The following is a 19,595-nucleotide window of genomic DNA, read 5'->3' as shown; positions in this document are numbered from 1 at the left end:
CTCAGGCTGACAGATGCATCTATGTGGAGATGTGCTGATATATTAACACAGTATTAGATCTCTGCTCTGTTGACAGATTTCTGACATCTGCAAATTGTTGTAGTAGTTGATTTGAGTCGATATATCTGTTGCATTGTATCTTTGCTATGAAATCAATCAATCTTTATTTATACAGCGCCAAATCACAACAAACATTATCCTGAGACTCTTTCCAAACAGAGCAGGTCTAGACTCTATGTTCTATCATTAACAAAGACCCAACATCAAGACAGGATAAGATCCAGTCCCATTTTACAGACAGGACTCAGTCTGATCTCATCTTAATCCACCATGAGCAGAGCACTTTGCAGCATTTAGCAAGTTACAGTCATGTTAGACACACGTTTGCTGAGACTGTGTTGAAGAGAGAGATCTCATGTATATCAGATTTTTGAATTTAGCTGCTTTCTTAATGATTTGTGGGTTTAATATAGTTTTTATGAAACAGCGTTCAGTTTGTTAAAAATCTTAATATGAAGCTGTTTTTTTAGAAAAGGGTAAAAGGTTAAATTAAAGGTTGTTTTCTAAACTTGGAGGACTGAATTTGTGCAACTAAAAGATAGAGGCATGAAGGTCTGAATTAATATCACAAAGTTCAGATACATTTGGGAAGCCGGAATGGATGCAGACTCATAACAAACAAAAAAAATCAGTCAACAATGGATTTAAATAATCTGTATCTCTATCACCTGAATCGTTATTCGGAGCATCAGAGCCTGTCTCAGCTCTGAAGTCTCAATCATTGCATCTCTAGTTTTTGCATGAGCAGTCGATCATGGTCCATGTGAGCCAGAATCCTGCAGACACTACGTCTGAGGACGGCCGGAGACGACCCGTCTTTCTCTTTCTGTCTGCTCGTCTCAGCTTTCTACAGACAGTCGAGTCTTTCTCCCTCTGTTCTGTTCCTGCTCCTCTCTCCCATTGTACGGAAACAGTTCCTTTATTCAGCCCCCAGTCTCTATTCTCTCAGCCTCTTTTTGTCACACACACACACACACAATTACACACGACACACACTTCCTCACTTTTACAGTAGGTCAACAAATCCACCCTTTTTATCAGCAGAAAGTTGAGGCTGGGTTGTACATACATGTACCAGCAAGAGATGATTTCATCACAGAGGTCAAAGTCCATCACACCAACCTGCCCCGCCCACTTCTCAGTGACTGGCACTATAACGCCACCCAATGTCAGAAACACGTCATTGCACCCTTTGTAATGTATTTTATTTACACTCATGTTGTCTCATGTTTCCTCTCTTCTGTTCTCCAGGACATGTTTGCGTTCCTGAATAAGAGGAATCTCCGTCAGTACATCTACAAAGTAAACATCTTCGTATTTTCATCAACATTTCTCAGTTTTCTGTGATTCTGTCATGAAAGGAGACACTCGTGAAGAGGCATGTAAATAAACCTATACTCTGACTCACTGAATAAAAACTTGTTGCAGAACATCATCCACAGTTCTGGAGCGGTCCAGGATGAGATGGCTCACTACCTCTACGTGCTGCAGTCAGTCACCCTGAATCACCTGGAGCCTCGCATGAGGACGCCTCTGGACTGTTACAACCAGGTGAGCACACACAAGCTCCTGATGATCGCTTTATGACTCTGTTAGACCTGAACAAAATGAGGTAACATTTTACAGTTTGTTTATTTTTCCTCTTCAGAATTCATCTTGGTAATTAAAGATAGAGTTAATAAACAAACTGTCTCTGGAATTACTCCATACATCAATTAAACCATGTATGGTAGTGACTTTGTGACAAAATAACTGTGTTGCTGGATAATTGACCTTTTTTATGTAGGGTTGTAAGTGTTGTATATAAAAACAACTTAAAATAGAATAAATTAAAAATATGAAAATAAAAATCCTAATCCCAACCCCAGCCCCGACTCCAAACCCACCCCACAATTCTAAGGTTAAGAACACAATATATGCAACAATAATTATAACAATGAAAATAAAATACATAGATAAAATAAAACAAAAAATAAATAAGAAGTTTCTGAACGAACTTAGGAAACGCTGTAATGATATCTTAGAAAGGAATCACTGTAGGAAATATGAGATGTTAAAACTCAACACAGGAAATTAAATTCACCAAAATAAAATACATTTCTAAGATAATAAAACACTAAAATATTCAAACATTAAAAGAAAATAGGATGCTATACTTAATAAATCAATCAATAAATCAATAAAATAGAATAAATGAAAAGTAATTTAGAATTTGAACTAGATAGTAAATAAATAAATAAATTAATTAATTAATAAAAAAATAAATAAAGTAAGGTGAAATAAAACTGTTAAAAGAATAAAACTCAGTTAAAAGAGAGTGTAAAAAGGTTGGTCTTGAGTTTGCTTTTAAAAATGTTTATCTGTGCAGCCCTCAGATCTTCAGGTAGGGTGTTCCACAGGTGTGGGCCGTGATGATAAAACGCTGCCTCACCGTGAGTCTGTATTCTAGCTCTTGGTACCATTAAAAGGCCACTACCTGAGAACCTGAGGGTTCTCACTGATTCATATGATAAAAGCAAATCTAAAATAAGGAGGACCAAGACCATTAAGAGATTTAAAAAACAATCGGGGGGGGGGGTATTTACTAAGAAATTACCATGAATTGTTTCCCCTTTATCTGCTCCGTCTTAAGGTCTGATTCACAATGTACATTGCCTAAATAATATAAAAAAGTGCAGAAATGGTCGTGAAGTTTTGCAGCTCTGTGCAGATTGCTTTGATTTTGTGTTCATTCGCATTAAAATCGGTCTATTTGGCCGCAAATTAGTGCATAAGGGCTCATTTAAACTTATGCAAACACAGTGACGCTGTTTGCTCTGCAATGCAGTCTGTGGCGCATTTAACCCTTTGCGCATCCTTTGAAAATTAGACTTCTTTCTTGGCTCATTTGCACAGGTTCAGCTGGCACAAAAGCTGTGCAATCCCTTTGTGAATCAGACCCTTAGAGTCGTCCGCTCAGCCTTTATCTCAGAAGTTACTCCCAACCTTTTCATTCATCGATCTACATCCTCTCCCTTCCCTCCAGGAGCAGAGAGACATCCTTCACGGTCTGCGTCAGGCGGCTTTCGAGACAGAAAGTGAGAACAGTCTGAGCCACGAGAGACGACGCTCGCTCTGCGCCAAAGAGTTCAAGAAGTTAGGCTTCTCTGTAAGTGATGCCGTCAAATGTCATGCTGTCACTTATCAACGCTCTAAGTTTGCTTTTCATCTTCACATCACTGCTGATCTTCTCCTTTCAGAATAACAGTAACCCCGGCCAGGACTTGGTGCGAACGCCGCCTGGTCTGTTCGCTTTGGACACCATGTATTATTTTGCGGCTCGTTATCCTGACGCCTACAGCAGGGTGAGCAGGACTTCATCTGCTGTCAACTCAAAAGATCTCAGTTTAAAGGATTTGTGTCACAATAAAAAAAATATTTTGATGTTGATGTTGTTCTCTCTCCTCTGTCTCAGTTTGTCCTGGAGAACAGCAGCAGAGAAGACAAACATGAGTGTCCGTTTGCGAGGAGCAGCATCCAGCTCACGCTCATCCTGTGTGAAATCCTTCGAATCGGAGAGCCTCGTAAGTTCACCTCCAACCTTTCAAAGCCATGACTTTATAACACTAAGTCAACACTCATCTAAAACTTTGAATACTTATTCTTGTTTTGTCCCTCTGTAAACAGCCTCAGAGACAGGGTCAGACTACCACCCCATCTTCTTCAGTCAGGACCGGCTGATGGAGGAGCTTTTCTGTGTCTGCATTCAGCTGCTCAACAAGACCTGGAAGGAGATGAGAGCCACACAGGAGGACTTTGACAAGGTACAGCTTAGCTTAGCTTAGCTTAGCTTAGCATGTCATAGCATGGTTGCTCTCTAATGTATCATGCAAAAAGATTTTGAAACAACAGGTTATTTCACCCAGCTTAACTTCACTTTTAAGAAATACTTTATTTGGTTGCTGTCCCAGTTGTTGGGAAGGTTTTCATCTCTTTCCTGCAATATGAACCTTGTAAGCTTTGCTTCGATCTGAGATCTTCATACCTTAACATTCACATAAGAGAGGTAATAATCTCCTCATGTAAGACTCAGTAAAGAAGAAGATAATCAAAGTTACTAAAGTGACAAAATGCTTCTATAAGAAGTGGAGCTCCAGGAAGACGATCAGAGCTGTGCTTTTTGGTATAGACACTGACTTAACCTGTGTCAGTCTGTCATCAGTACACACCGTAGATGCTCTAAGAGAGTGGACTGAATCATGGGTGTACAGGAGTGTCCTCAGATCATTCTTAATGATCACTGAGAACAACATAATAAAGACCCAGCTGGAGGAACACAAGTCACGTTTATATTTTTCAATCTGTCGATAACACCGTTCTCTAAACTCTCCCAGAATCATCATTTTGGTCTCCATAGTTCACAGAATAACACAAATATGGTCTCAATAAAGCATCATGTCTGTGACTGATGGACCAACTTGAATTCCTTGGAAACATAATTACACTCAGGCGATAAGTCAGGATATCAGATGAGTGGAGATCTTCCCTTTAGAGAGTTATCCATCCATCCATCCATCCATCTTCCTCTGCTTATCTGGGTCTGGGTCACGGGGGCAACAGGGAAGCGCAGACACTCCTCTCCTGGCCACTTCCGCCAGCTCTTCTGGGAGGATACCGAGGCGTTCCCAGGCCAGCTTAGAGATATAATCTCGCCAGCATGTCCTGGGTCTTCCCCGTGGCCTCCTCCTAGACAGACATGCCGAAACACCTCCCCAGGGAGGCATCCTGACCAGATGCCCGAACCACCTCATCTGGCTCCTCTCGACCCAGAGGAGCAGCGGCTCTACTTTGAGCCTCTCCCGGATGTCTGAGCTCCTGACCCTATCTCTAAGGCCGAACCCAGACACCCTGTGGAGAAAGCTTATTTCGGCCGCTTGTGTTCTCAATCTTGTTCTTCTGGTCACTACCCCCAGCTCGTGGCCCGCATCACTGCAGACGCTGCCACGATACGTCTGTCAATCTCACAAGATACTGAAACTCCTCCGCTTGGGGTAAAGACTCTCCAACACACTACAGCAGTTATAACCTGAGCTAGTTTGCAGTGCCTCTGCCCATATTGACCTTTAAAATGCAGGAAATCGAATTCACAGCAGGTTCAGTAGTAAAACAGACTCTTACACAGGATGCAAACTTTTCTAAGATTGTTGATTTCTCCTGTGGAATATCTTCTCTTTGATGGCTTAGTGGCAAATTGTTGTGAATGTTGTCTTGTTTAAAGGATATTTAACAAATCAATTAACTTCAACCTTAACAAACAAATCACAAAATACAGCCAAGCTTTTTTTTCCAAGGAGAACTTAAAATCTTTTTTGTGAGTCTACGTAATATTAGACATGCGTAACCATAAAAACAGTTCCATAAGTCATGAAATAATGTGTTATTATTCATTGCCTTTATTCCAAGCACAGAATTAATGAAATGCCTGAAGATAAAGATCCTCTCATTAACAAAGCTCTCTTGAAGGGCGAGCTCTCAGACACACAGAGTCTCACTCAGAGAGCCTTTATGGAGGATTTATTCTGACGCTGACCATCTTCGACTCGCCCCCCACAGACAGAGCTGGCCCTGCTTTCAGGAACACACAGTGACTTTACAGACATGATTTAGTGCCTGTATGATGGTAATGGGACTGGCCAAGCCTTCAGCAGTGGGCTCTTGTCTGTAGAAAGTTGAATGCTGCAGCTTTTGTCCCAGGCCGCATTTCAACATCACACACGGCCGCCTGTCATCAACAGAGAGCTCTCCTGATACTCATAAAACTCAGTGACCTTTGACCCTTTAGGACCGGGCCTGTGTTCTGAGTGCCAGGCCAGCAGACCGGCCTTTTGTCTCCATCCACGGCCCCCTACCCAGGGTGCTTTGGGGCAAAGACAAAGGGGCATTAGGTGGACAAAGAGAAGCGTGGTGGGCGGCAGAAACAGAGGGAGATGGAAATGAGAGAAACAAAGCGCTCAGGGCACGAGCAGTAATTACACGACAACAGAGGGAACGTAAAACCTCGGGAAACAACACGGGAGGGGGAGAGAGAGAGGGCTGGACTGGAAGGAGTGCTGGATCTCGTGGAAACCAGAGGTGTTATATGTGATACTGAAATATCAGTGTCATTACTTTCACACTGATTTACAACAAATTCACAACAAACACGACAGACCACAAACCACAGGACCATCATGAGTGAGGGGAAATGCTCAGACTGTTCTCCGTATGACATGAGATATATTTACAGGAGAAGAGTCAAGAAAAGGAAAACATCAGAGTAAAAGTCTGTGGCTCCTGAGATTCTCAGATCACGTTTGAAATCAGATATTCACTGATATCAGAGTTACAAAGTCTGATACTGATGTTTTTTTAATTGATCGTTGTTGCTTATTTTATTTTTAGATTTGTTTCCTCACATCTGTACCAGGGGACCTAAACAAGCCCCTGTTATAAGACCACTAGTGCACATTGTTGGAGTCATTCAGACCTTCATTTCACTTTCTTTGAGCACATATTCAATTGTACCTTTGAGTGAATCTTTAACATTAAAAAGATCATTTTATAATGAAGCATAAAGCCTCTTCAGCTGCTGTCAATCACAAAGTCAGTAAGATAAGATTTTCAGCTCCACTACGACTTTTTAGAAATCATAAATGATGGTATGTTGCAATTAAATAAAATGTACAATCATTAAGAAAGCATTTAAATAAAAATCTGAATATATAGTGATAAATTATAACAAATATAAATATGTTTATCATTAGCCTCTTGTGTTTTTCATGACAAACGGGGCTTAGGAGCTTGATATCATTACATTGATGCAGCTTTATGAGCTTCTGCACAAAGTGGACGCTGAGTTATTTGCAGAACGATGTCTGTCAACAGGACAAATATAAGCTGATGTAGCTGTGCATACACTTAAAGTTTGAGCAATCCTCTTAGTTTAAGATAATTTATGAGAGAAGGATGCAAAGTCTCCCTCAAATCCCTGAATAATAAATGCAACCCCTCAGGTTAGAACAAGATTTACAGTTCTTGCTGTATTTTTCGCCTTTAAGCTCTTAGAGAAAGAAACACTTAAACATTTGCTCTTCTAAAACCTGTTAATGGTGTTTATAAATATTACATTTCTGTCCTGTTTTTCAGCTCAGTAAATGAGGAGTATTTCTGTATTTAAAAACCAAACACATCTTCTCTCTGTCCATTACTGTGAATGTATTTACACAACTCTTTTCAACCCCTGTGATAATGCTCATCCTTCACACACACATGCATGTACATATTGACACACGTGCACATGCTGCAGGGTTTTCAGGATCAGAGACAGCTGCTAGTCGTGGCTCCTATTGGCCAGTCCTGCTAAATGACACAGGCTGGATGGAGGGGGGGTGTGAGTGTGTGTGTGAGTATCAGGGTGTCTGTTTACAAAACAGCCACATGCCTGCACCTCTCCTGTCATGTAGGTTATCTCAGTCTCTCTGCTCCTCACTTTCACCGCCTGTCATCCCCGTCACTTTCCTCCGATTGTTCAAGCAGACGGGATTCAAAGTTGGGATTTAAATTTGAGTGTAAAAAGTCGACTCTGAGGGAGAAAAAGATGGAGGTAAGGTTATCTTTTGCTTTTATTCTTGGCTGAATTGTGTTTTGTGTTGGTTAGATTTGAAGTTGTTGGATTAGGCAGCCGTTCTCACATTTTCCAGGAGCAGGAAAAAAAAAGTTTTTCCGTTAACATGCTCAAACTGAGCTTGACAACAGAGATGATTTACAGCAGGAGAGTAAAGATGACATAACGGTGTGAAGAGTCTGTCTCTGAGGCTCGTGTCGTGTGAAAGTTACAGGACAGTGAGGTTATTTTGGCTCAGGGGGGGAAAGCAGGGCGGCACAATGTGAAACTCTAGCTGCTTGTTTTGTGTCTCTGCATGTTCACACAAACTAGGATGACAGTCTAGATTTCACCGTCTGCACCTTCACTGCTGCCAGATAGAAAAACTGTCATTCTCTGTGTGGCTGTAAAGGGTTTAACAGCTCACCCCGATGATCAGTCTGTTCATGCTTTGGACTCATCTGTGGTTTTGATGTATCACGGCTCTTTAATGTCTTGAGAAAAGGCTCATATTACACTCTAGTCCCTGATTGTTCCGGATCAGTCAGATTGGGTGTGAACAGGAATGATGTAGGTCAGCAGAGTGTGTCAGGGGAGCGAGAGCAGACACACAGTGCTGCAGTCGGCTCAGTCTCGTATGGATTAGATGGATATAGATTTTCCACTGTTTACAACCGAAGCGCACAGATATAGATTTTACACACATGCAGGGGTGCTGTTTGACCCACAGCCCTGAGCTCTGGTTTCAGGGTATCCAGGGTCACCCACTGTCTCTCTGAGTGAGCTTCAGCCCCATCACTTCATGCAGAACACACACAAACTCACACAAAATTATGCAGGAGTAGTAAATGCAAACAGCTGTTAGAAAGTCGCATTGATGTCTATGTGTAAATATATATTTAGTTTTCATTATTATCATTATTATTTGTATTATTATTATTATTATCATTATCATTGTTATCTTTGTGTATTCTTATAATTATTACTGTTGTTTGTTAGTATTTTTTGATATAACCTTTTAAATTTATACTTATTCACATACTTATTTAATTGTATTTTTAAAATAATATTATTAATATAATTATTAACATTATTAATATTATTATTAATATTATTATAATATATTTTGTATTTATATTATTTTATTTTAGAAAGTCATATTTAAAAGAAGTGGGCTTCAACATGCAGAGAGTCAAACTTTAAACATCCTCCCTCTGAGTGTCGGACTCTACACCTCTGTAACTTCTCTACTTCAGTAAATCTGACCTGAGTGTGTTTCACCACAGAAGCTTTATACCTTTTTTCAGCTAGCACTTCAACAGACACTTATTTGTGCTGTAATCCAAATGTGAAACACTGAACCAATTTCCTCATCAGTCCATGTGTGCTGGAGGAAAACTTGCCTCAATGAAAAACTTCATACATTTGATTTAAATCACATTACATCACATCCCTCAGCATTTTATCTCTTTTCAAGTGAGTGAGTAAGATTTATTTATAGAGCACCTCTCAAGAACAGAGGTCACACATTGCTTTTACAACAACAACAAAACAAAAATGTTGAAAGGCAAAACAGAGATTGCAAATAAATAGAAAACATGACATAAAAACAGACAGATTAAACAAGGGCAAGTCTAAACAGATAGGTCTTCAACTGTTTTTAAAAACTGTCAACAGTGTCCACAGCTCTCATTTCCAGAGGGAGACTGTTCCAGAGTTTAGGACCAACAACCTGGAAAGCACAGTCTCCTTTAGTTTTTAACCTGGGACGAGGCACAACCAATAAACCCTGATCAGAGGACCTCAGAGTTCTGCTGAAGTTATAAGGCTTCAGCAGCTCCCTAATGTAGACTGGAGCCTGACCATTGAGCACTTTGTACACAACAACAAGAGTTTTAAAATGGATTCTATATTTAACTGGAAGCCAGTGCAAAGATATGAGGATCGGAGGACCAGATGATTTGGTCAGCAGCTTAGCAGCAGCATTTTGGACCACTTGTAGGCGGTTCAGGGAAGCATTGCTAAGACATGTTACAGTAATCCAGCCGAGATGACACAAAAGCGTTAATAACCATTTCTAGCTCAGCTGTGGACACAAAAGGTCTGAAGTTGGTGATATTTCTTAAGTGATAGAAAGAAGAACGAACCAAACTATTCACATGCTGGTCCAGGCTCAGGGCCTGGTCCATTTGGACCCCTAGATTGCGTAGAGCAGGTTTAACAGCAGAGAACGAAAACACAAGGCTTCTCTTTAAAGCATATATTTGTACATATGTTTTTTACTTGTTGCTTTATTTCTTTTTTTTTAATACTTTTTATTTAGTAGTTTTCACACACAAAAGAAACAACAAGGAAACAAAACAAGACAAAACAAAGATGTGACAGCATGTCAGCATTGGATGAGTTTTCTTACATATATATAAGACTATCTTCTGTAAGTAAACAGCTCATTTTTAGCCCCTTTATGAGTATAGGATCTGATACCCAATGCAGAAACACACTTTAAATAAAATGTACAAAGAGAAAAATCTACAACTAATAAATAAAATGAAATAAAAAACATAAATGAAATTTAAATCAGATTGTATTTAGGCCTGGATCTGTCTTTATTATATATACATATGTATGTATGTTGCTTCATTTCTATTTCTTTTCCTGTTCCTGTCTTTATACTTTGTGGTATTTTGTATGGTACATATTTTTTATTTTCCATTCATTTATTTAAAGCTGCTGTGAGGAACTTTTGATTTATATCAATTTTGGCGCCCCGTTGTGGACAAAGTGATACCTGTTATCTCTTGTTCTGTACATGCAAACGTAGTTTTTTCAACAAAAAACCTCCCCGTTGTTTTTTAACAGCCAGATTTATAACTCAATGTGATTATTTGCCATGAAAACAACCGAAAAAGGATGTTTCTAAAGCCAAATGTCAATCATGTGGTCTTACACCTACCCCCTCTGAGTGGTTTAAGGCATTAAAAATGACAACAGATAAGGTATCAGTGTTGTTGTTTATGGTTTTGTTTGCTTTTGAAGGTCATAAAGAGGCCTCAGAGTTGGTTTCAGTCTGTTTCTCAGCTGGTGAAAAACTCCTCATAGTGTCTTTAAAGTATTTGTGTTCTGTTAAATTCTTGGTCAAACTCTGTTTAGAGCTCCTGTGATGAACTTTGGCGCCCCTTGTGGTCAAAGTGATACATCTTTGTTTATTTTGACAAAAATACAAATCTCCTCATGCTGTCCTGAAACACTAAAAGTAACACTCATTGTGAATATTTGCCGTGGGAAAATAAAAATAGGTTGATATTTTCTCGCCTGACAACTTCCCCCTTAAAATCTGTCCTGTCATTAATGGTCCTGTTCACCTTTGAAGGACATAACGAGGTATCACTGCCTGTGTCATTAACCACTCAAACACTCCTCACAGACGCTTTAAGAGCAGCTGTAACATCCATATCACATCATTAGTTTCTGATTTCTTCTTCACCAGCCTGTCCTTCATTAACTCAGCTTCTTCAGTCTGGTTGACCGTTACAAGGTTGTTGGATGAATGTGTCATAAAATGAGGTTATGATGGTCCGATCGATGACCGGTCTGTGTCGGGTCAGAGGGGGATGGTGAGTCAGTATGAGGTTTATGTGACTTGACAGTGCAGACGGGAGGAGCTCTAAACCTTTAAATGAGGATGGAGGAAGGCGGGAGGTTTTGTGAATGGATCAGAGAGAAGGGGCGTGGCTAAGAGGACAAGTTGGATGGAGGAGATGAAATAAAGCACTCCTGCAGGACTCATTGAGGTTTTGATCTTTGGTCCACATCTTGGTTTTAAAACTTTCTCATTGGGTTTAAAATGTAACACGTAACAGTCAGGGTTAACACAGTGATATCAGGGGTTTCTTGTTTTTCTGTCACCTCTGTGTTTGGAGGCAAAGCTTCAGGTAGACCGGGTCAGCTCCTCCAGTGTTCTCGGGCAAGATGATATCCCCCGTACAGCTTGTTGAAGCAGACCCTATAGTGTATTTATTTGTGCAGTTGTTGAGAATTTGCCATGTGTTGCACTTCGTGTATAAATGTGTGAGGTTATGTTAATGTGTTGGTGTGAAAGGATGAGTGCTGCCAGAGCGTATGAAGGCTTTACAAAGTTTTAGTCCTTTTTACGAACTACAACTTTATTCTAACCCCACCGTCTTTTGGATGTGCTCAAAGAAAGTAAGCAGGCTCTAGATTATAAAAGTAACTTTATTCAAATATCACCTTTAAAGCTGACATATCATGCAAAATTGACATTTTAATGGTTCTCTACCTGACATATGTTTCCCTGGCATGTCTACAAACCCCCCGAGAATGAAAAAAATCCATTCTGCCCCTGTTTTGATTTCTACACCTTTCTGTAAATGTGTGTGAAACAAGCTGTTTCAGACTTCCGTGTTTTTGTTACGTAACAACAATATCTGGTCTGTCACGGAGTCAGAGCTCGGAGCTTGTTCAGCCCATAGACTGTATAAAATAATACTGAATCCCCCCTCCGTTTTTCATTACCTGCACAAATGTGTGCTAACAAGGAGCTTAGGAGGGAGGCATGTTAGTTGTAGGCTGTCTTAATAAACACAAAGGTCGGTTTTACTCCCCACGTCTGCAGATTTGAAGATCTAGTGGATGATTTTTATTTATTATGGATAAGTGCTAGCGCTAGTTAGCATAGCTACATAGCTACATGTCGTAACTGTAGCTGTGTACCAAGACACACGTCAACATACTGACAAATAAAACAAGAAACACTAAATCTGTGACCAATCGTTCAGAAAGGTCCCGCTGCCTTTCTGGCAGAGGTCGGTTTTACTCCCCACGTCTGCAGATTTGAAGATCTAGTGGATGATATTTATTTGTCATGGATAAGTGCTAGCGCTAATTAGCATAGCCACATAGCTACATGTTCGTAGCTGTAGCTGTAGCTGTGTACCAAGACACACGTCGACATACTGACAAATAAAACAACAAGAAACACTAAATCTATGACCAATTGTTCAGAAAGGTCCTGCTACAGGCGCCTCTCCGTCAGGATCAGATTCTGGATCAGATTCAGAGGGTTGAAGTAACGCGATCTCTGAGCAGCCGTGTATATTCAGCCAACATGTAAACATTAGATCAACGTGCTGGAGAGCCGAGGCACATGCACTTCCTGAGGGGGCGTGGTCAGAGGGAAAACAGAGTGTTCTGAGGAGGACTGAAGAAGAGCGCTTTTAAGGAATGCCAAAATCTGATTTCAAAGTGTTTTTTTGAGCATAAACTTTAAAGACATGTTTTGGGGACCTCTTAGACCAATATATATTGATGAAAAAAGCGTGATATGTCACCTTTAAGATCAGACGGTTACAAAGTGCTGTGACGGACAGAGCAAAGGCAGGAACTCAGAAGATAACAAACATTAAGTACATTCCACTTTTTTCTAGGCTGCATGAACATTACACAGAAGTGACAGCATAGACAAAGGAGACACCAGACAGAGTGATGAAGCAGCAGAGGAACTTATAGCGAGTTGAAAATGTGTGAATATGTTGATACCATTTCCCTGTAACACGTGCAATGAAAGTATCTAGAAGTGTCACCTGTTTACTGAGTAAGTGAGTAAACATTTAGCAGTGAGGCTGAACGGAGAGAAGTCTAAAAAATACTATAAAAGCAACAAGAATCAATGCAAATAAAACAGACAGAATCAAGTCAGACATGTTGATTAATCTGAAGGACCTTACTGCTGGTGATGAAGTGAAAAATAACACTAATACGAGAAGATACGTGGATTATAGAAAGACAACATCAGATTGGATTAGTGTTACATGGCTCTGCTCAGAAATAAATCAAACCTTTATTGCTTCATTTTTGAGCCTGAAAGTTTTCTTTCAGCCTCTAGAGCAAAATGTTGGAAGAATTCAGTTTGGGCTTGTTACTCCTCTTTCACCAGTCTCCAGCTGTGTGTGATCATGGAGACTGTGACCTCTAACAGCTCTTACACTGTATGGAAAACTCATTTATGCCTCTCTCTAAAGTTGATAATGTGTAAATGAGTACAGGAACATTGTGCCCACTTCAGCTCAGATCTGTAAAACCAAAGGATGTGTTGGTGTTTGAGCGACTCTCCTACCAATTCATTTAAACACAAATCAACAAAACTTAACACCTGTCCTTCCTGTCCTGTTACACAGCCTGCATTAAACAGTACAGTCTGTAATATCTCCATGTCTCCATGCGCAGGTGATGCAGGTGGTGAGGGAGCAGATCACCAGGACGCTGTCCAGTAAGCCGACCTCCCTGGAGCTCTTCAAGAACAAAGTGAACGCTCTGAACTACAGCGAGATCCTCAAACTGCGGCAGACAGAACGACTGCACCAAGAAGAGACTCTGGCTCCTCCTGTGCTGTAAGTTAGCAGGAAGTTTACATACCAGATATCAATGCAGGGTGAAATCATGTATATGTGCAGCTTGTTGCTTTGTTTGTCTCCTTCTGTTTTAGCTGCATGTTCAAGGATGACCCTCTGAACAGGAAGTCATTTAGAAACACACCAAGAAACCCACATCACCAACATGATCCGATCATTTTAGAGAAGAATCAGTAGACTTAGGTGTTTTCCTGAAACTGTCCAGAAACTGCTCAGCCACCATAGTTTACCAAAGCTGCATGTTCACCTCACAGTCTGAAGTTTTGAAGTGGTGAGGAGAGGGGAGATGTCTCAAGAGGCAGGACATGACTTTAAAAGCTTGCTGTGAAAACCACAGTGTGATGTTTATAACACGGGGCAGACAAAGCAGCTGAATCCCACGCTATGAAGACTGTTGGTGATACTAAAGATGAGCAGACAGCTTCACTGTTCTAGCCAGTGGTGGATACAGTCCACGTCTTCATTACTTAAGTCAAAGTTTAGATCCTCCTGGTCAAACATTACTCCAATACAAGTGAAAGTTGTTCAGTCAGATTCTGACTTGAGTTAAAGTCCTGGACTACTTGATTTTAAAAATACTGAAGTATTCAAAGTACTTTTTAAAATATCTCTAAACGTATTTTCACAAAGCATGAGTGCAGTCAAGAATGCATGGGTGTACATTCTGCTCCGTTCTGTTAACTAGAAAACATGATTTCATATGTAAAAAGTCTACCATGAAATATAAACTAAGTTACTACAAGCACAGACAAGTTTACAATGTTCATCTGGAATCAAAGCAGTGTGTTAGCTCCAGATCTCCACATGCTTTCTCAGGTTAGATGCTGATGCTTTGTAGGCTGTGATGAAGTTTGTGTGGTAAACAGATCAGAGATTTACAACAATACAAACAATCATTCTTTATTTCAAAACCTCAAACGTGGGTTTAAAATACGGCCGTGGTGCTCATGTAGAGAATCATCATCCTTCTCAGTCATAGCCATCATCACCACCACTAAATGAACGCACTGATCTGAAGAACGTTTGATCTACGCTCAACCCAGGTACGGCTACACCGCTGAGACAAACCAAACACAAGGACACCAACAGTTTACGGTCTTTAGGATCTGATTTCAGAAAAGAAAATTCATCAGCTGACTTCAAAGATAAAGTAGTGAGTAACTAGAGCACTGATAGAAATGTAGTGGAGTCAAAAGGATGATATTTGTCTTTAAATGGAGTAAAAGTAATAAGTTCCCCAAAAAATAATACTCAAGTAAAGTACAGATACTCAAAAACTGTACTTAAGTACAGAACTCAAGTAAATTTACTGTGTTACTGTCTACCACTGGTTCTAGCCTTGAAAATAATTCTTCTTCGTCAACCTCTGATGTTTTCATTCATCTTGTTAGATGTCATTCTTCCTGAATATTTCTACTGTGTCACATCGGCTCATCCATCCTCATGCAGAAATTTAATGAGAGGCTGGCAGGAAAAGGTCTCGGCAAAGTCAGGGTGACATTTTGGGCTGTTCGTGTTTGCTTGTGCAGCCAACTCTGGAAATTTGGGGGAGTTTTCTGGAGTTGGGTGCATGCCATAAGAACATTTCTAATGTCTTTGTTTTTCCTGTGGAAACAGATCAAATCCTGTCCAGAGCAAAGTATGAAATAGGTGGTTATACTTTATATATAGTGTTTATAATCCTAAAGTGATCAGCCTTTGGATATGTCAGTTCAAATGGCCTTAAGATGTTTGATGGTTTGAGTTTTAGTTGATGGCTTTAAGTGTCTTTTTGCAGCTTTTTAGGATAATTTCTGGGGGGGTTTTTTTTGAGGAAAAGGAAAAAATACAAGTTAGTCAAACTGAACATTATCTCTACACAGCCTGATCAGCTGCTGTATTGACAACTACTGATAGTTTCCACCCCTATGGAGGCAGATAACAGGTCACCTGGGCTGCACTGCTGTTTATGAAGGTTCTGTTTGTCACTAAACACTGAGTGTATCAGTGAACTGCTGCTGCCACAGTCAGCTCTAAATGTTGGGTTATTGTCAATGATAGGTCCATTTCTCAGTGTTGATGATTTTTTTCCTTCATGTCTTGTTTTGGTGTTTTCTTTGTCTCTACGTCAGACTAAGGCCATTGAAACCCTGACAGCAAAGAGGAGTGGTACAAACCCTTTTCAGACGATTCCTTTTGAAGCCTGTGGTTGAATTCAAGAATTGTTTTATTGATTTTCACACTTACACAAATATACAAAATGTACACAGAAAACTGAACGATGAGAACAGCTTGTTCTATCACAAAACTCATCCCTCATAACCCAACAGTCCCAATGTCCATATAGGGGCTCCGTAGTGCATACCTTTAATAGAGTAGTCCTGGAGTAAGCAAAGTTCTAGTGCTGGAAGACAGGTTGTCTGTCAATACTGAATGAGGTATTCATGGTGAAAATGAAAATGAGTTACACTCTGTATGCCTGAAAGTTGTAGAAAAAAAAAAGACCGTAAAGTCAAAGTCAAAGAAGGAGGGTGTGTCTTAAAGGTCCCCACATTTGAATAAACTTGTTACTGCAGCCAGTGACTGAATAGCGGATCTTTTCAAGGTTTAAGCAGGACATGATGTCCCTCAGCCACTGACTGTGAGTGGGCAGGGTAGCATCCCTCCATCTCAGCAATACTGCACGCCTGACCAAGAGTGATGCAAAAGCTAGAGTACAACTTTTAAATTGAGTCAGAGGCACATCATCCTCTCCAGTAGTACCAAAAATGCCCACCAGAGGGTTCGGCTCTAAGTGATGTCAAGAATCTGAGACAACGTTTGAAATACTTCTCTCCAGAATCTTTCCAGACTGGGAATGTCCAGAACATATTGATCAGGGAGGCCTCACCTATCTTACATTTGTCACAGTAGGGGCTGACATTCGGATAAAAACGGGACAGCTTAGCTTTACATATACGGGCCCTGTGCACAATTCTTTGAACTGCAATAGGCACAAAGGGATGTTAAATTCACCAGTTTAAGGACCTCCTCCGTCCCAGACATCCTCCGAAAGTGAAAGGCTCAGATCCTGTTCCCAAGCAACCTTTATCTGTCGAGGGGGCATGTCTTATACCTGTCAGCTTATTGTAGATAGTTGATATTAAACCTTCATGTGTTGGATCCAGGTCAAGATTTTTAATATTTGTTTGTTTGTCCTTCCAGTGAACTCAAAGAGCGTCTGAAGCCAGAGCTACTGGAGTTGATCCGCCAGCAGAGACTCAACAGGCTGTGTCAGGGAACGATGTTCAGGAAGATCAGCAGCCGACGCAGACAGGGTGAGAAGAACACAACCATACACACACACACACAGATGTAAAGAGTGTGTCTTGTTTGTCTAACGTCTCTGATTGTCTGCTGTCCGCCAGATAAACTGTGGTACTGCCGCTTGTCGCCAAATCACAAAATGCTTCACTACGGTGACGTGGAGGAAGACACAGAAAACCCAGCGATAGAAAGTCTGCAGGAGAAGAGTGAGTTAGGAGAATACAAAGAATTGAGATCTCTGATTTATTCATATTCATTTGTAACCTGTGTTATCTCTGCTCTCCTGCTTCTTCAGTTCCTGTAGCAGACATCAAAGGCCTGCTGACAGGGAAAGACTGTCCTCACATGAAGGAGAACAAAGGCAAACAGAACAAGGTGAGCAGCCCTCCCTGTTTGTCTCAGTCTGCTTATTCACACATGACAAATGATGCATCTCACAGTGTTCGTGTGTGTTCTGCAGGAAGTGCTGGACCTGGCATTCAGTATCACTTATGATGTAGAAGAGTACAGCCTGAACTTCATCGCGCCCTCCAGAACTGACGTGAGTCTTTCCTCAAACTGAGTCCATGTGGTCTAAGTCTCTTCCTCTCTGACTGGTCTGTCATGAAGCTTGTATTATGTACAGTAAACAGTATTTCCTCCCCGTCAGTTCTGCCTGTGGACAGATGGACTCAGCGTCCTCCTGGGCCGGGAGATGAGCAGCGAGGCCATGCGCAGTGAGCTGGAGATTCTCCTCTCCATGGAGATTAAGCTCCGCCTCCTGGATTTGGAGAACGTTCCCATTCCTGAGAGCGCACCGGTCATCCCGAAACCACCAAGCAACTACAACTTCTGCTACGACTTCAGCCAGACGGAGCAGTAGAGCGTGTGCATTCAAGAGAGCGCACAGGATGTGTGAATGTGTAATTATACTGTGTGTGTGTGAGTGAGTGTGTGTGTGTCTGAAACAAGAGTGTGTGATGGGATCTGCATCTATGCACTTACTCCTTTAACACAGATTTTTTTATTCTTCCTCTGTGGCCTCCTTCTTTACACTCAAGTGAAACCTGAGCACACCTGTGGAAAGTGACTTTAATCTTCTCTGGTGTTTCCAGGTGTGGACTGAGGCTGAACATTTTCACTTCTAATCTGGGACACACTTTTTCAGGTCGTCACTGCGGTCACACTTCCTCTTGTCGGCTGTCTGGACACTTCTACACAGCCACATAAAAAACACTCGGACAGATGAGATTATTCTTACACAGTAGAGTCACTGACTTGAGTAATGGTACTTTAATTTTGTTTGTAATCGTTTTATATTTTTAAATATATCTAAAACTATGTTTGAAACATGGAATATTCTTGTTTGTATACTCTTTGATTTCCTGTTGCTTTCTGAAGCATTAAGACGAGCTCAGTGCTTCCTCAGGTTGTGGCACATAAAACACATTTCTAAGGTATGAAAGACAGGTGGTTTGTTCTTTTCGTGTTTGATGACATGATGCTTCAATAAAGATGAAAACACGCAGGTACTCACCTCGTACGGATCCCAGCAGCTCACCGTGATTACTGTAGATCAGGAAACTGAACAGATTGATGTTTAGGTACCAAACTGACCTTCTCTCTTTGTTTTTAACTAAAGGTTTGATGATGCATGTGTGTGACACAGTGATCACCCTGGCTTCTAAACTCATCCTTTGTATCGCAGGTACTTTCATTACAATGATTGAGCACTCAGCGGTGACGCTCTCACAGCTTCATGTGATCTGACGCAGCTCTACAGCAGAGTGTTTGAGGGTTTCTGCCTCTCTTCCTGGTAGCAGGTTATTTCATTTCAGCAGTCACGACTGTGACCCTGCAGTGCATTTCTCATATGTGATGAGACTCCATTGAATTGTTCCCTTTGGGTGACTCCACATGAATAAACTGACGTATACAGAGGAAACAAACAAACCTGTGTGTGTGTGTTTTGCTCATAAACTTTTATCAGTTTATTTATGAAATCATGACCTGTCCTTTTACTGTCATAGTGCTTCATGTAGAGAGAATACAGTGACAAACTTCAGCAGTGTCGTACAGTTTAAAGGGTCATGACGTCTTCAATCAGGTTACAGTAGAAACTTAAAAACAAGGTCCTTCAGATGATTCAAGTATGTTTGAGAAACAGTTTAACTTTTACAGTGAGCATCCAGCAAAACACTGATTTACATTGAACATATGAC

The 19,595-nt window shown here is 40.7% G+C and overlaps 1 protein-coding gene across 2 annotated transcripts in view; it reads left to right on the top strand.

Moving 5' to 3' along the window:
- elmo3 (engulfment and cell motility 3) overlaps positions 1–19,326 on the top strand; it is a 43,403-nt gene extending 24,077 nt beyond the window's left edge. For both annotated transcript variants that reach the window (XM_034686431.1, XM_034686432.1), the window contains exons 10-21: positions 1,312–1,362; positions 1,489–1,611; positions 3,086–3,208; positions 3,300–3,404; positions 3,515–3,623; positions 3,727–3,863; positions 13,925–14,088; positions 17,293–17,405; positions 17,496–17,600; positions 17,690–17,769; positions 17,855–17,935; positions 18,044–19,326. In XM_034686431.1, coding sequence (XP_034542322.1) covers positions 1,312–1,362; positions 1,489–1,611; positions 3,086–3,208; positions 3,300–3,404; positions 3,515–3,623; positions 3,727–3,863; positions 13,925–14,088; positions 17,293–17,405; positions 17,496–17,600; positions 17,690–17,769; positions 17,855–17,935; positions 18,044–18,256 — 1,404 coding nt within the window. In that variant the 3' untranslated portion in view covers positions 18,257–19,326. The remainder of the gene's footprint in view (positions 1–1,311; positions 1,363–1,488; positions 1,612–3,085; positions 3,209–3,299; positions 3,405–3,514; positions 3,624–3,726; positions 3,864–13,924; positions 14,089–17,292; positions 17,406–17,495; positions 17,601–17,689; positions 17,770–17,854; positions 17,936–18,043) is intronic.
- Positions 19,327–19,595: the final 269 nt, after the last annotated feature.

Source organism: Notolabrus celidotus, chromosome 6, assembly GCF_009762535.1.
Source record: "Notolabrus celidotus isolate fNotCel1 chromosome 6, fNotCel1.pri, whole genome shotgun sequence".
Lineage (NCBI taxonomy): Eukaryota > Metazoa > Chordata > Actinopteri > Labriformes > Labridae > Notolabrus > Notolabrus celidotus.
This window is presented reverse-complemented; position numbering and strand designations above follow the sequence as displayed.